Raw genomic sequence first — 15,128 nt, forward strand, 5'->3', positions numbered from 1 at the left:
GGGAAAAAAACCGTTGGTGTACGGAGTAAGTGGGCAGTTAGCAGTGGGCAATGTTTACCCACAGCTTACAGTAAAAGCCTCAACACATCACACGTCGCTTCCCCAGGCCAATCCTTGAAGCTCGGCACTTATTCCCCACACTTTCATCCACACAAGCTTGCCTCGTGTGTTCGATGTCGTAGAAATAAGGACCGCCAAGCAATCATGCATCTTCCGCTTTGGGACATGGTGAGCCAGGTCCGTTCTACCCGTCGTATCCGAGCATAACCGGCCGAACCTCCCGGCGCGGGGTATAAGTGCCTCACCATGAAGGCATGTGGTTATTATCAAGGAGAAGCTATCAAGAGTTTGATGATTGATGCTACTAGATGTGCTTTCTGCCAAGTGTTTAAGTTGAAATATAGCAGTTGAAAGACACCAATATCTGGCATCAAAACAGACGTCTATCACTAACATCACGTCCAATGCTTCATTTGCGTATTATTAATCCATCCTCTCCAAGCTGTGACTCCAACCCGATACCGCTCAATATTGAATATGCCGAGGAAGAAGTAACCAAACAATGCCTGACGTGATGCTTAGCCTGCTGTACCAAGACATTTTGTGTTGTCAACACATGCCACATGACTACACCAACTTGAAGACTAACACCAACCATATCCGACCTCGGCTACATACCACATTAGTGATAGCTCACATCCTATTACAGGGAGTTGCCTATATAAATGCGATCCCCTTGGTGAACATAACTCAATCCTTCACACATCCCATCAACCACCCTCCACTCCAAACCCCATATCCACAAACAAGATGACAGACTCCGAACCCCAAGCCGTTCAAGTGACCAAGACCCCAGAAGGCATCACAACCATAACAATCAACCGCCACCACAAGAGAAATGCCATCGACGGACCAACAGGCAGAAAGCTCACAGAAGCATTCCTCGCCTTTGAAGACGACCCGTCCCAAAAAGTCTGCGTTTTCTACGGTGCAAACGGCAACTTTTGCGCTGGCTTTGACCTCCATGAGGTAGCCAAGTTCAACCCCGGCGACCACGAGTACAAGGGTCCCATCATCGATGTCAAGCATGAAGTTCATGGTCGCAACATAGGTCCCATCGGTCCCTCGAGGATGCAAGTCAAGAAGCCCGTCATCAGTGCTGTTTCAGGCTACGCCGTCGCAGGAGGTCTAGAGCTATCCCTAATCGGTGACATGCGCGTCGCAGAAGAAGACGCAGTCTTTGGCGTCTTTTGCAGACGATTCGGCGTCCCTCTCATCGACGGTGGCACAGTCCGTCTTCAGGCTATTGTCGGTCTCGGTCGCGCTCTCGACATGATCCTCACCGGCCGGGGAGTCGGCGCCCAAGAGGCTCTGCAGATGGGCCTCGCCAACCGCGTGGTGCCCAAGGGCCAGGCTCTCGTCGAGGCGACAAAGATTGCGCAGCAGCTGCTAGCGTTTCCACAAGAGTGCATGAATGTCGACCGTGCCAATTGCTACTACTCTGCCTACAATGCTTCTTCTTTCGAGGATGCGTTGGGTAATGAGTTCCGGAATGGTGTCAAGGTGATTACGACGGAGAGTATAAGGGGTGCTGCCAGGTTCAGCGGAGGAGCTGGACGGCACGGTGCGTTTGAAGAATCAAAGATTTGACGGGAGTGCTTCTATTTCAGGGTGTTTGACGAGACCAATCTCTACTCAATAACACGACATTCACTAGCAATGCTTCATTGACCTATGGTAGCTTGTTCTTGAAGGTTACGATAGGTAGTCACTCTTTGTCAGAAGAAAATGCTAGGGACCTCGAGGAAATCGACTTCTAACAATAAGCTCGAAGTTTTCTTGCAAGTGACGGTTAAGATTTCATTACTAGTGTGAGACGTCGCATCGAGTCATGGTGGACAACACCCAACGTTTCATCTATTCTTGGAATGATGACACCAACCAGAACCAGCATGTTTAGATCTACCCATTAGCTCCATGTCAGATCAAGCCTCATCTCCGCCTTCAAGTTCTTCCGTCATTTCCAGAAACACCTTGACTTGAAATCCGAGTTCCGAAAAACATATGAAAGCAGCCTCAGCACCCCCGTCTTCGGCCCACCCATATCCGTCACCATCAAATCGAAAGACTCCATTCCGTCATTCTCGCCATCTGCTATCCGAAAATAGATAAAACAAGCGGGTCTAAACTGCTAGTCGCGACGAGGACCCCCCTTTTACGTATTCCCAAGCGAAAAACCCTTCTTCGTATGAAGAGTACGAAAACCAATGCGAAAATCCACACATCCAAGCAATCTGAATCTAGTTCCACCTTTCGAGTCCACTCATGACGCGTCAAAAGATGCAGTCGGCGCTATCTGGTAGAGGTTGGTTGGTTGGTGCGCCAAGTTGGATGAGGATCGAACAGTTAAAAGCCCGAGCAATTTCCTTCGTTTGCGTTCTCGAAGCCATACCAATCTGAACAGCTTCGACAAACACTTCCACCGACCATAGTCTTTCTGCCACTCTCATCACCACCTTTAGTCAAACCATTCACATTAGCAGCCGGCATTACATCACAGCAGCAGCAATCATGGCCAACAGCACAGACACACCCGAAGGCTATGCTCCTTTCGATCTATATTCCTACAATCCCGCTCAACCGCCAGCCTACGCTTTCCTGGCCCTCTTCGGAATAGCAGCTGTCACTCACTTCATTCTCATGTTTCCCTACCGAGCGGCATTCCCCATCCCTATGATCATAGGATCCGGCAGTAAGCAACCTCCAGCAGAAGCATTTTACATCAGCTAACCCACTCAGTGGAATGCGCCGCTTATTGGTTTCGATCGCGATCTCACGACAACCTTCGACAAACGCTTCCCTTCCTCTTGCAGAATCTACTCATGCTCGTCGCCCCGCCATTCCTCGCCGCAACGCTGTACATGTCCCTCAGCCGAATTACACGAGCACTCCGAGCAGAGGAACTATCTCTCATCAGCCTCCGATGGATAACAAAACTCTTCGTGTTGGTCGATCTCGCCTGCTTCGTAACCCAGACCGCTGGCGCCATCATGTCCGGAAGTGAAGTCGCCGATGAAGCAAAGCGAGGCAAGACCATCATCATCTGCGGTCTTATTCTCCAAATCGCTGCCTTTGCCTTGTTCCTTGTCTGCATCCTCGTTCTGCAGGTCAGAGTCAAGTCATGCCCCACGAGCCACTGCCTCGCAGGAGTCTTGTCCTACCGCCGATATCTCGTTGGCTTGTACTGTACGAGCGGGCTGTTCCTGATCCGAAACATTGTCCGCATCGTCGAGTACAATCAGGGTGGCGATGGCCCCTTGTTGTCCAACGAAGCTTTCCTCTACATATTTGATGGATGCTTCATGCTGGGTATTACCGTGATTATTATCGTCTTGCATCCTGGTAGGCTTGTGAAGCAGGCCAAGCGGGCAGACTTTATGAAGGATGAAGTTTTGCTAGAATCCCGATAGATTTCCAGACTTTTTCTTTTCAGACATATCTTCATGTTTTCCTTTGTACATAGCCTCCCACTGACAAGCCTATCATATATAGAATAGAAGGACGAAGAGTTTCCTCGTTTCACCTGAACAGCCACATCAACAAACAAAGCAACGGTACTTACTAAACCCTGATCTCATATCTTTTACAATCTTATGCATTCCTTCTCTCAAGTTTCTAGTTCTTACGCTTATCAAGCTCTTTCGGTCGAGATTCGGACGAAGCCTCCGGTCAGACGCTGAAGCTGACAAATGGGTCTGTGACGACTTGGGTGGGAATAACGGACTTCTCGCTCTTTCAAATTGTCCGTGAAATGACTTGCGCAATGTTGCTTGATATGAAGTCTAAGTAGTTTGAGAGTTCCCAAACTATATAAGCATGGAGGGTGGTCAGACTCGGCAACCTCCCACCACACTTCACAACTCCTCCAACACGACAAAAGATGGTGTCGCTTCAAATTGTACAGCAATCCAATGCCCGACTGGCGACTCTTCCCAAGGGTCTAGTGGCTCTGTTCATCGGTGCAACTTCAGGCATCGGCCAGAGCGCCCTTGAACATTTTGCCCAGGATGCCTCTGCTCCACGCATCTACACTGTCGCTCGGCCACAGACTGTTGCCTCACACGAGAAACTTCTCTCCTCTTTACGGGAGGCCAACCCAGATGGCACCTATAACCTGATCACGGCCGATGTTTCTCTCATCTCAGAGGTCGATAGAGTAGTCAGTGCCATCAAACAGTCTGAGACGAAGCTTGACTTGCTATTCCTGTCAGCCGGCTTCATGGCATTTGAAGGCCGCAAGGACACCAGCGAGGGTCTTGATCCATCTATGACGACACGCTACTACTCACGACTCCGGGCAGCCGAGCAGCTTCTTCCCCTGCTCAATAAATCCACCACCTCAAGCCCAAGAGTCATCTCGATTCTGGCCGGAGGATTTGAGGCCCCGCTAAACGAGAGCGACCTCGACCTTCGCGACCCCAACAACTGGACGACGTGGAACTCTTCGCTTCATTCTGCAACCATGGGTACATTGGCCTTTGAGGTTCTGGCCCAGCAGAACCCCAACATCAGCTTCGTGCATTGGTGCCCCGGACCAGTAGCTACACCGGGTTTGGCCAGAGCCAAGAAGTTTGGCATGTCACCGCCGAACCAAATGAGCCAGGACGAAAGCGGCGCTCGTGCACTCTTCGTTGCCACCAATGATCGGTATTCCGTCCAAGGAGGACTCGTGTCGATACCAGAGGGGCTCGAAGCAGCAAAGAAGACGGGTGGGGGAATCTTTATTGTTGATCCAGAAGGCGAGTCCATCGATAACGAAAAGGTATTGCGAGGGATGAGAGAACGGGGTGTGGACAAGGCAGTTTGGAGCTTCACGAACAAGATCTTTGCCGCTCGCACCGGCGCCTCCAAGGATGAGCTGTGAGGGTAGCAGAGTCAATGGAGATGAGTCAAACAAATAAAAATTCACAGAGGGCGCCATATTATTTCTCGTGCTATTAACTTTGCGTTGTCAACTACGCACTCTACAGCTGTACGCGGCTCTGCTTCGATGCAGCAGAGATCACGAGATTCAACAGAGATCTGACATGAGAAGGCAGCCTCACATTGGCCAGGCTCAGCGCCCGTATAACAAGGACCAATAGCCAAGCCAAAGTCACCTAGAAGAGAAGAATCGAACAAGACGACGATTGGAACTGAAAAGACAAGCCCGCTCTCGTGTCGCATGTCTACAGTTGGGAGGTCCCAAGACATCACCAAGGAGATGCTCATGTTCACGGGACGAGGCTCGCACACAAAGGAAGTATCTGCACCCTGAATCTCATTCACCAGCTGAATCAAAGCTCCGGGGAGACTTTGAGTTTCGCTCGTTGACCTAGGACAAACTGACAGGTGCCATCATTCTCGCCGCAGGCTCGGACTTCTGGCAGCCTCTTCCAAAGGGCTGGCCATCTCCGCCAAAGAGCACCACTCTACAGGATGTGTCCATTTCAACTGTAGCCTCCAGATCCAATCATGCGCCCTGTCCCACAGGCCCGACCCAGGCTCCGACTTGCCAAAATCGCCCATGGTTGGGTCTTTGAGTTCCCGGTCGCTGCGGGCCTTGGTTCCAGCTTTGGTCTGCCAGAATGACTTCTTCTCATTCCCGCGCTCGTGTTGATGATAAAGAAGGATCTTTGATTTGTCGATGAGGTAATAAATGATTCGCCTTGCAGAAGAAAAACTACCGTCGTGTTGCATGGCGATTGAGCCACCAGAGATCATATCTTTCCAGTACTTTTGCTCCAGTGCGTTGTGGCGATGCTGTTGTTCGGCCTGGACTGCTGGAGAGTCCAGATTCCACCTGTTTGTGACAAGAACGCAATTACTGTAGGCCTCGTTTCCCAGTAGCAGCTTCAAATAGTCCAGTTGCTGGAGAATGAATAAGCATTCTTCCCAGTCCATCAGAAGGGGTGAGTAGTATCATACCTGTATACCGGTCCCTCGAATACGCGTATGGGAGATATCATGGAGGTATATGATACCGCTGAGTAGTCGACCGTTCTGGTAGTTTTTGAGGAGTTCCTTTGATATGTGCTGCAGAATTTGGAGGTCGGACAGCGTATCATCGTCGAAACCCGGAGTGTCGATGAGGTAGACATTCCTGCCATCGATAGAAGCTAGGTACCAGGAGACTTTTGAGGTTTCTTGGTCACTTTGAGTTAGTGTTTGGAGGGGGTAAGCTTTTTAAGGGAACTAACCAGACTCCAACTCACGCCCGACTCCTGGTACATCGCCGGTCGATACGTGCCGCCCCCCAAGTACTTTGATGAGGGCACTCTTGCCCACCCCAGTCTGCCCCATAACTGCAACGATGGGAGCAGATCTATCGATCGGAGGTGGGCCTACATTAGCAGCGATGATACCGATGATCAAGGCGACGATGGTCAAACAGAGAAAGATCCACCGACATCCACGTCCGCATCCAGATCCGGATCCGGCTGTCTTGAAAGAAACGAGGTCAATGCGAGATTGCTTGCTGTGCGAACTCTCTATATCGTACTGTCAGCACTGACAAATCAGGAAGAAACGGCCTTTTTCTTACTCTCTGGTCTGTACTTCCTCTTTAGGACTTCGGCACACTGGTCCAACTGCTCGCTGCAGTTGTCCTTCAGGTATGTGAAGGTCCGGCCTGAAATATCTTCGAGCTTTGAGGTGTCTGCAAGGTCGATGTTACCGATCCCAGCTGGGACAGTCAATCTGAAGTACTTGTTCGTCTTCACAAGATGTTCATGTGAGGAAGCAAATTTGGATGCTGTCGCTTCTGTATCCGTCAACACAGATGAGAAGTTTTTGAGCATATCCAGAACTTTTGCACTGTAGCCTTGTCCGGCCCCAGTTCCAATGGACACCAGACAGTGAATCTGCTCATCGAAACTCGTGTTGTTCGGTACTTGCCACAGATCTCGAGCACAGCTTCGAGTCCGAAACACGGGGCTGTTGGCGCCGATGCCCCCATCAACAAACTCGAGGGAATGGGAGCCGACTTTGATGGGCTCGAAATAGATCGGGGCGGCCGACGTTGCCCTGGAAGAGAGTAAGTACATGGCGTTGCGGAATATAAGAGGATCCAAGTAAGGGGAGTCTCACCTAGCCGCTTCCCAAATCTTGATGCCCTTAACACGGTTGTGGTGTACCGGATCGTGGTAGTTGCGGAATTGAACTTGGCTTCTGTCCAAACACTGCGTCGCGCAGACAAACCTAATGACCGGGCAAAAGTTGTCAGCATCCAAACAGATTTCCAAACACTCTCTCCCAAGGAGTGCCCCACACTTTACACTGGCCATCATCCGTGGTCTCCAATGGCGCGTTGGGTGCTTCTCCACAGAGTTGGATGATGTCTTTGATTGCATCTTCAAGGTGCTGGCTATCATACATTGACCGACCGGTGATAGTGCGTATCACTCGCGGCATGTACTTGCTGCAGAAGGTTGGTCGAAAGACTTGCCTGGAGATATGTCGGTATGCCTCAATGCAGTCGGCCACAGACATTTCAAGACGGCCCAACATGATGGCAATAAGCCTATTCATAACACCCCAGTTAGTCATTCTATTTAGTCCAGGCTCAGTATGCTTACCCTCCAGTGTTCGTGCCGCCAATCATGTCAAAGACATCGCAGGGTTTGGGTGGATTTTCACGGCTGATCCTTTCCATCAGCTCCTGCAGTATGAGGAGAGTTGACAAGCCCTTCACACCGCCCCCATCCAGAGACAGAAGAATGGGCCGGACAATGTCGTTCTGTGGAGTCGATGGGTGAGGCGTGGCTTCATGAGCTGGCGAGCCCTCATCAACTGATGAGGCCCCCTCAACTGGTGAGACCGAACGACTCATTGCGATTGTGTAGTAGAGTACGAAATATTCTGATGGTGAACAGAAAAGAGAGATCTGTGGCGGGTCTTTGTAGTTGCAATTTTCCACCCGCAACGATGATCAGGCTCTGAGGAAGTTGATGGAATCCGTTCTTAGATCATCACTTTTGGCCGGCCCCTAGACGTAGGCATCTTAGCTTTCTTTGTTTCCTGAGTATGCACATCCCATTGTAATCGGTAATGCAGTTTGGATTGCATCGCAAACGCCTTGTGCAGCCTCCTTTGTGCGACGTGGCAGCCCCATGATGGCTGAGTTGCCACCCCAGTTCAAAGAACAAAGCCCATCTAACAAGGACATAGGCTACAGGTTGGTACCAACTTGGTCACCTCCACCGTTCGGCTTTCCAGTCCCGGACCGTTACTTGGCAAGGAGAGAGGGATAAGCCCTTGAGATGGGAATCAGTCCAAGACACGGCTTCAGAATATGTGCAAGCATACCAACACGCATGGACGTAGAGCACACGCTTTCGTGGTGTTCTTTGTCTCGGCGAGCCGCCATGTCCCGGCAATTCTGGCACCACGACCTTGGTGGTGGGCTGGAGGGGGGCGCCATAGACAACCGAATTCTCTTTGTTGTCTTGGTCACCGCAACTCTCTGGTGAGCCATGTTGACACTCGTCCTCTCCGTGAAGGCCGTCACCACTTCGGGAGTGGCATTGCGATCCAACCTGCGCGCTTTCTTCTGTGGAGGAGACGTCAATAGATATAGAGAAGAAGGATCAAACCGGAGCAATCCGTCCAAGAACTTACATCTTGGTTGTTTTGCACAACAGGGGTTTGTTTGAGGAAGCTGCGGAAAGTGCGTGTGAGACGGTTGTATGATAGGTGACCTGAGCAGTGACAAGTCCTGCTTGGGGAGTTCTGGGTCCGGCAAGGCCTCCCGTTGAGCATGCTGCAATGAATGCCAGCAACTTTCACCATGCGTCCAAATTCCCAACCAAGCGCGGAGCTGCACTCCCGCAGCAGCCTCCCCACCAAGCAGCGTGTCATGTTTATTCAGCGGATGCCTGCCTGTCTCTTGCATTTCAGCCGACACGCATGTTGCTTTTTGTGAGGTTTTCCAACACTGACTCCGGCCTTTCTCCTCACTACAGCTTTGGATGCCCATCTATGATCGGGTTCTTGGAATAGTTGGCCAAGGAGTTGCAACCAAATCAAACTCCTTTAGAGCTATATCACCTTGTCAACAAGCATTTCTTGACCCTTGCTACCTGCTAGAGAATTACAAATGTCCAAGTTAGGTGCGACGTTCTTCGAATCTTTTGAAATCCATTCGCCGTCCGCGCATTAGGCAAAATCTACTCATTGTCCCGCTACCGCATGTCTTGCAAGCAAGCAAGGAAGGCCACGTCTGAGGTCAGGAACTGCTCCGTAGATAGCCAAACGGATGCACAGCTTCTCCGCCTCGCAGTACCTTTTGAGTTCTGTGGCTAAAGCCACCTTCATGCAGCCTCCCGTTATGCGACACAACAGCCCCAGGACGGCTAAGCCCAACGAGATCTCATCCGACGTGGCAACCAAGGCGTGAACTGCAAATAACCTTGGTTTTTTACCGAAGCGGTCGTCTGCACCCTTTGGCCCGCTCTTTCCGAACGATTAGCAAACTACCAAGATGGGAGATGGGCTTGGGCTGGGCATGGGAATTGGGTCAGGGCAACGCTTCCCAACATCTCCAAGTGCCCCAAAACGCATTCAAGCACAAGCCTCCAGCACCCCTTTGTCTAGACAACCCATGACTTCCGGCAAGCAATCATAGCCCTATTTTTAGGTAGACTGTGCATACAGGGAGGCGCCACACGCTTTATTGGCTTGGCCAGCACTGGCAGAGACGGCCTGGTGAGTCCTGCTGACATCCTCCCTTGTTGCTTTGTGCAGGCTCTGGTGGTTGTTTGAAAATGCGCATTGGGCTTTTAAGATTGTCCACGTCTTGTATCCAGTTGAAGTCGGTCACCTCATCGAAAGCTTGGTTCAACCTGCAAGAAACAGTACCAGTCATTCAATAGTTTCGACCCCATCATGACCACCCAAGACGAAAACACAGGCCTGGACAAACGGTCTGAAGGCGGAGACGACAGCAACCTCTCGCTGAGCAAGTCCAAATCTACCGTGTGTATGGGAGATGATGCAGTTGTCGAGCTACCGCCGACTGCTGAACCACCGACTTCTGAACCGCCGACCTCTGAACCGCCGACTCCTGAACCACCCACTGAGGGACGTGGTAATGCCACTGACATCCTCTCGCCAAACAAGTCCAACTCGGCCGTGGCTGCGGAAGACGATGTTATCATTGACCTGCTATTGACTACCGAACCACCGGTCACGAAGCTTGACGGCGACGATGATACACTCCCACTCAACAAGTCCAACTCGGCCGTGGCTGCGAAAGACGATGTCGTCATTGAGCTGCTATTGACTACTGAACCACTGGCCACGAAGCATAATAGGGACGATGATACTCGCCTGCCAAACAAGAAATCCAAGCTCCTGGACCAACAAACCGGCGATGAGGACTGCAAGTCACCCTCGATCACTGAGCTTCACCCCCCGCTGGTGAATGATTTCAATGACTTTACCAGATACAGCGAGTGTAGCCGATTTGATGAGGCGGGCGAGCGCATATCCATATGTACCTCTGTCATGATGATCGACCTGGACAACCACGCAGCCTGGCTCGGCACCGTCGACGCCCCCAACGCCCAAGTCAAGCTTAAACAGGCCGTGGAGTGCCTTTGTCGAGTCCCAGACAAGGCCATCTACCCGCCTGTCACCCCAGACATGCAAACAATCGCGGTTTCCGACTACACTCCTGGCGAGGAGACCTGGCTCAAGCGACCGCTGATCCACGCCTACAGTAAGGGGGATTCCTCAACTTGGATCGCTGAGCTGTTTCTTGACGAGATCAAAGCGCACCAGCTCGTGGAGGAGCATCCACACCGAAATCTGGTCAAGTTCAAGGGCTGTCTCGAGAAGGATGGCCTGGTGGTCGGGGTTCTACAGAAGCGCTACCCGATGACTCTCGAGTTCCGAGTCGAGGCCTGGTCGCAGCCTCCTTATGACGCGACGGCATTCTACAACGACATTGAAGCGGGCCTGGAGCATCTCCATTCTCTGGGCTTCGCGCACAACGACTTGAACCCCAACAACGTCATGGTCGACGCAGAAGACAGGCTCATCATCATCGACCTGGGCGCTGCCATGCCACTCGGCCAGTTTCTCCATCAGGGCGGCACAGCTGGCTGGAACGATGGTTTCGAAATGAATTCGAGCGTGTCCAACGACGAGATTGGCCTGCGCCTGATGAAGGAGTGCCTTCAGGAGCACCGAAAGAAGGAGTGAGTCGGACAAGGTGGTGCGCGTCTATTGCGCAAGGGTGCATCCAAAACATCTCCAGGTCGTTGTTTTGCAGACTCTGTCTGCGTCTCGATGATGACAGGGGATGGCTTGATTAAGTGTTGGGCTCTCCTTGGCTCACCAGTTGGATGTGCGTGAGCAGATAGGTACATAGGCAATTTAAGAGTGGAAGAGGTGACAGTTGCCCCCGACAGTCGATTCAAGCACAACGGATCATGGCCCAGGGCTCATCGTTCACTATATTACCCAGTCAGCCACATCAATATGCGCCTGTGTCACGCAGCTTCTATCAACGTAGTTAATAATCCATTTCGAATAACGAGAAAACCAACTCCATCCATCTCACCAACAGTCGCAGTATGGTGTTGTCTCATCATTCAACTTCCATCTCTTTCCACCGCACGAGCCAATCTGACTACCCTACACCACCGGCCGATCCTTGTTCCGCCCCGCCCCATCCTCCGCCTCGCCCGCAAGGCTCCAGCTGCCGACCTCATCACAGACACCGCATCATCATCCATCATCGCCCATTACCCAATTCTCCTTTCCCACGGCAACGCCTTACCCCCACGAGTCCGCAGAATCATCATACCCCGCGAAACTCGCCCTCGAAACAGCCCACCGCCATCATGGCCTCCACAGACCCCAAGGCCGAGCAGGACAAGCCCCTCGAGCAAAAGACAGAGCAGAAGCCCGCGACTCTGGGCGAGGACGACGAGTTTGAGGACTTTCCCGTTGATGGTACGATTCTCCTAAGCACTGGATACTGCGCATCTCGAGCTTTCCAACAAGCTCTCCTCCACCTGCACCCCGACAAGAATACACAATACGACAAGGTAGCTGACAAAACACAGACTGGCCAGAGGACCAGACCGAGGCGGCCAAGAACAGCGGCGAGACAAAGCACCTGTGGGAGGAAAGCTGGGACGATGACGACACGAGCGACGACTTTTCAACACAGCTCAAGTGGGTGCCCCCAAGCTCCCCCGTTCCCGGACAAGACAGACACTAACCTCGAAACAGGGAGGAGCTCAAGAAGGTCGAGGAGTTGAAACGGAGATAGGAACTCAGCTTTCTCCAGGCGGAAAGCGAATAAGACGGGATGGCATGGAATGCAGGACTAGAGCATCAGAACTCATAGACTGGGTCGGTTAATGAATCAACAAATTACACGAGCACTGTTCTACGATTGACGACGCCCCGATGGTTGGACATGACGGCTTCTGCCGATCTATTGGTATTTGGATATTTGCTTCCTACAGACTAGCCCTCCCCACCCGGCCTTTTACCATTTTCATTCCCGTCATCAACAGGTTCATGTACGTCGTATTCCAAACATGGTGGACATCATTTACTTACTCGACAGAGCAACAACACCGGGCAGCTCCTTGCCCTCGAGGAGCTCCAGGGAGGCACCACCACCGGTCGAGACGTGGCTGAGCTTGTCCTCGACACCGTACTTCTTGGCGACGGTGGCAGTGTCACCACCACCGATGATGACAATCTTGCCGTCCTTCTGGACACCGTCGACGACGGCGTCGAGGGTGGCCTTGGTGCCGTTGGCGAACTTGTCAAACTCAAAGACACCAGCGGGGCCGTTCCAGAGGATGGTCTTGGCCTCGGCGATGGCCTCCTTGTAGAGGGCGACACTCTTCTCGCCGCAGTCGAGACCCATCCAGCCGTCGGGGATACCGTCAGCGTCAGTGGCGTAGCCAGTCTCGGCGTCCTTGGCGAACTTGTCGGCGGTGATGTAGTCGACGGGCAGGACGACCTTGACGTTCTTGGCCTTGGCCTTCTCGACCAGCTCAGCAACAGTCTTGGAGCCAGCCTCGTCGAAGAGGGAGCTGCCAATGGAGACGTTCTCGAGGGTCTTCTTGAAGGTAAAGGCCATGCCACCGCAGATGATGAGGGTGTTGACCTTGTCCAGCAGGTTGTCGATGAGCTGGATCTTGTCCGAGACCTTGGCACCGCCGAGGATGGCAAGGAAGGGGCGCTGAGGAGACTCGAGAGCCTTGGCGAAGTAGTCGAGCTCCTTCTTCATGAGGAAGCCAGCAGCCTTCTGGGGGAGGTCGACACCGACCATGGAAGAGTGGGCACGGTGGGCGGTGCCAAAGGCGTCGTCTACAATCGTCAGCATCATACGGCCATGGCGAGACGGACCGATCAAACAGGAGACGAGGTGGTCCGTGTTGAGGTGAATTATGGGTTTACTCACTGATGTAGACATCACCAAGAGCGGTCAGGCCCTTTCGGAACTCCTCGACCTTGGCCTTGTCGGCCTTGGTCTTGTTGCCCTCCTTGTCCTTGGAGCTGCCCTCCTCCTCAATGTGGAAGCGGAGGTTCTCGAGGAGGATGACGGAGCCAGCCTCGGCGTTGTTGACAATCTCCTCGACCTCGGGGCCGACAGAGTCGGGGGCAAAGGTGACGGGCTTGCCCAGGAGCTTCTCGAGCTCGGGGACAACGGGCTTGAGCGAGTACTTCTCGTTGGGGGAGCCGTTGGGGCGGCCGAGGTGGGACATGAGGATGACGGCCTTGGCGCCGTTCTCGAGGGCATACTTGATGGTGGGGAGGGCACCGACGATGCGCTGGTTGTTGGTGATGTTCTTGTCGGCGTCGAGAGGGACGTTGAAGTCGACCTGGGAGGTCAGTCAGTGTCTGGAGAGGGAATTGCTGCAGGATTGAAGCTCTAGCACTCAACTCATGATGCCATCATCAAGACGATGGCGGCAACAAGAGCTCTCAGCTTCAGCTGGATGGCGGGGCATCAACTTACTCGGATCAGGACCCTCTTGTCCTTGACGTCGACGTCAGTGATGGAGAGCTTGCTAGACAGCGACATGTTGACGGCTTCTGTAGGGTTCAAATTGAAGTGAATGGAATAGGCGGATGATGTCGAGGAGAAGAGGAAGAAGGGAGAGTTCCGTGGTCTGATGGAGGGGGAGAAGAAGATGTAGGAGGGGAGCACCGTCTCAAGGTGGGGGGCCAGACGATGACGGCGGCGGGGCTTTCGCGGCTGCACCTGGAGCTGGTGGTGGGATGATGAGGGAGATGGCCGCGATGACCCCTGGAGGCACACGCGTTTTAGCGGTGGAAGCACCTGTATGTGATGCGGCCGTGGCATTGGACAATCATCAGAATCAGAACATTTTTGACCAAGCATTCATTCCATCCGTAGATTCCAGGATGCGTCGGTCCGACCTGTTGACGTGACGCCCACTGTATCTACAGGCTAAAAACAGCGAGTCCCAGCAAAATCACTCAACGCCAGCACGGGCTTCCTCAGCCGCAGCCTACCTACCTAGTTTCCTCTCGTTACCTACACGCCGCCCTGCTCACCGTCGACCCGGGTAACCAAACGGGCGGGAAGACGGGAATGCTCCGGGATCTGGCGATGCGGATGCGGCCTCCCGGAGAGATGCGGGCCGGCCACCGAGACTATGCGTCCTCTACCCTGTCGGCCCATGACAGCGATCGGGATCTCGAGTATGTATGTAATGGCAGCAGCCGTGGTAGGCTGAGGAGGGAGATTCGTGAGTGGGACGCGAGAGGCTAGTGGAAGATGAAAGAACATGATCGGAACATCAAGACGGTCAATTGCCAAGCATTGTTGGTTTAGAGCATCACCACATCTCAACTGACAAGATATTCACGCCAAGTCTGTTTAACCTCGGTGCATTCGACCTCTATGAGATTACCATGACCTGAAATAATCTCCTCCCACCCATGATACAAAAAAGATGTCCATTGTGACCCTCGCCAATCCATTCCGTCGACCATGGACGAACAGATGACCAGATCATGCCCATTACCAAAACACTCACTCCTCAAACGCCATACCATTTCTCAGATCAGCCGTTATAGAAATGAAA

The 15,128-nt window shown here is 52.6% G+C and overlaps 6 protein-coding genes across 6 annotated transcripts; 4 read left to right on the forward strand and 2 right to left on the reverse strand.

Annotated features, from left to right (window-relative positions):
• Positions 1–810: 810 nt before the first annotated feature.
• NCS57_00816200 (uncharacterized protein) lies at positions 811–1,650 on the forward strand (the record flags this gene model as incomplete). Its single annotated transcript, XM_053057988.1, has 1 exon — positions 811–1,650. The coding sequence occupies one exon, from the start codon at positions 811–813 to the stop codon at positions 1,648–1,650; it is 840 nt and encodes a 279-aa protein (XP_052911819.1).
• A 921-nt stretch (positions 1,651–2,571) lies between these two features.
• On the forward strand, positions 2,572–3,470 carry NCS57_00816300 (uncharacterized protein; the record flags this gene model as incomplete). The annotated part of the gene is made up of 2 exons (XM_053057989.1): positions 2,572–2,752; positions 2,800–3,470. 2 exons carry the CDS (start codon positions 2,572–2,574, stop codon positions 3,468–3,470), a joined length of 852 nt encoding a protein of 283 aa, XP_052911820.1.
• A 470-nt stretch (positions 3,471–3,940) lies between these two features.
• On the forward strand, positions 3,941–4,924 carry NCS57_00816400 (uncharacterized protein; the record flags this gene model as incomplete). Its single annotated transcript, XM_053057990.1, has 1 exon — positions 3,941–4,924. The coding sequence occupies one exon, from the start codon at positions 3,941–3,943 to the stop codon at positions 4,922–4,924; it is 984 nt and encodes a 327-aa protein (XP_052911821.1).
• Positions 4,925–5,397: 473 nt separating this feature from the next.
• On the reverse strand, positions 5,398–7,870 carry NCS57_00816500 (PNPLA domain-containing protein; the record flags this gene model as incomplete). Its single annotated transcript, XM_053057991.1, has 7 exons — positions 5,398–5,910; positions 5,968–6,185; positions 6,255–6,530; positions 6,584–7,065; positions 7,129–7,239; positions 7,286–7,561; positions 7,617–7,870. The coding sequence occupies 7 exons, from the start codon at positions 7,868–7,870 to the stop codon at positions 5,398–5,400; spliced, it is 2,130 nt and encodes a 709-aa protein (XP_052911822.1).
• A 3,898-nt stretch (positions 7,871–11,768) lies between these two features.
• On the forward strand, positions 11,769–12,322 carry NCS57_00816600 (putative 26S proteasome complex subunit sem-1; the record flags this gene model as incomplete). Its single annotated transcript, XM_053057992.1, has 3 exons — positions 11,769–12,000; positions 12,114–12,225; positions 12,283–12,322. Exons 1-3 carry the CDS (start codon positions 11,889–11,891, stop codon positions 12,320–12,322), a joined length of 264 nt encoding a protein of 87 aa, XP_052911823.1. The 5' UTR covers positions 11,769–11,888.
• Positions 12,323–12,610: 288 nt separating this feature from the next.
• NCS57_00816700 (Phosphoglycerate kinase) lies at positions 12,611–14,419 on the reverse strand (the record flags this gene model as incomplete). Its single annotated transcript, XM_053057993.1, has 3 exons — positions 12,611–13,380; positions 13,475–13,895; positions 14,033–14,419. The coding sequence occupies 3 exons, from the start codon at positions 14,417–14,419 to the stop codon at positions 12,611–12,613; spliced, it is 1,578 nt and encodes a 525-aa protein (XP_052911824.1).
• Positions 14,420–15,128: the final 709 nt, after the last annotated feature.

The sequence above is a fragment of the Fusarium keratoplasticum genome, chromosome 6 (genome assembly GCF_025433545.1).
Source record: "Fusarium keratoplasticum isolate Fu6.1 chromosome 6, whole genome shotgun sequence".
Lineage (NCBI taxonomy): Eukaryota > Fungi > Ascomycota > Sordariomycetes > Hypocreales > Nectriaceae > Fusarium > Fusarium keratoplasticum.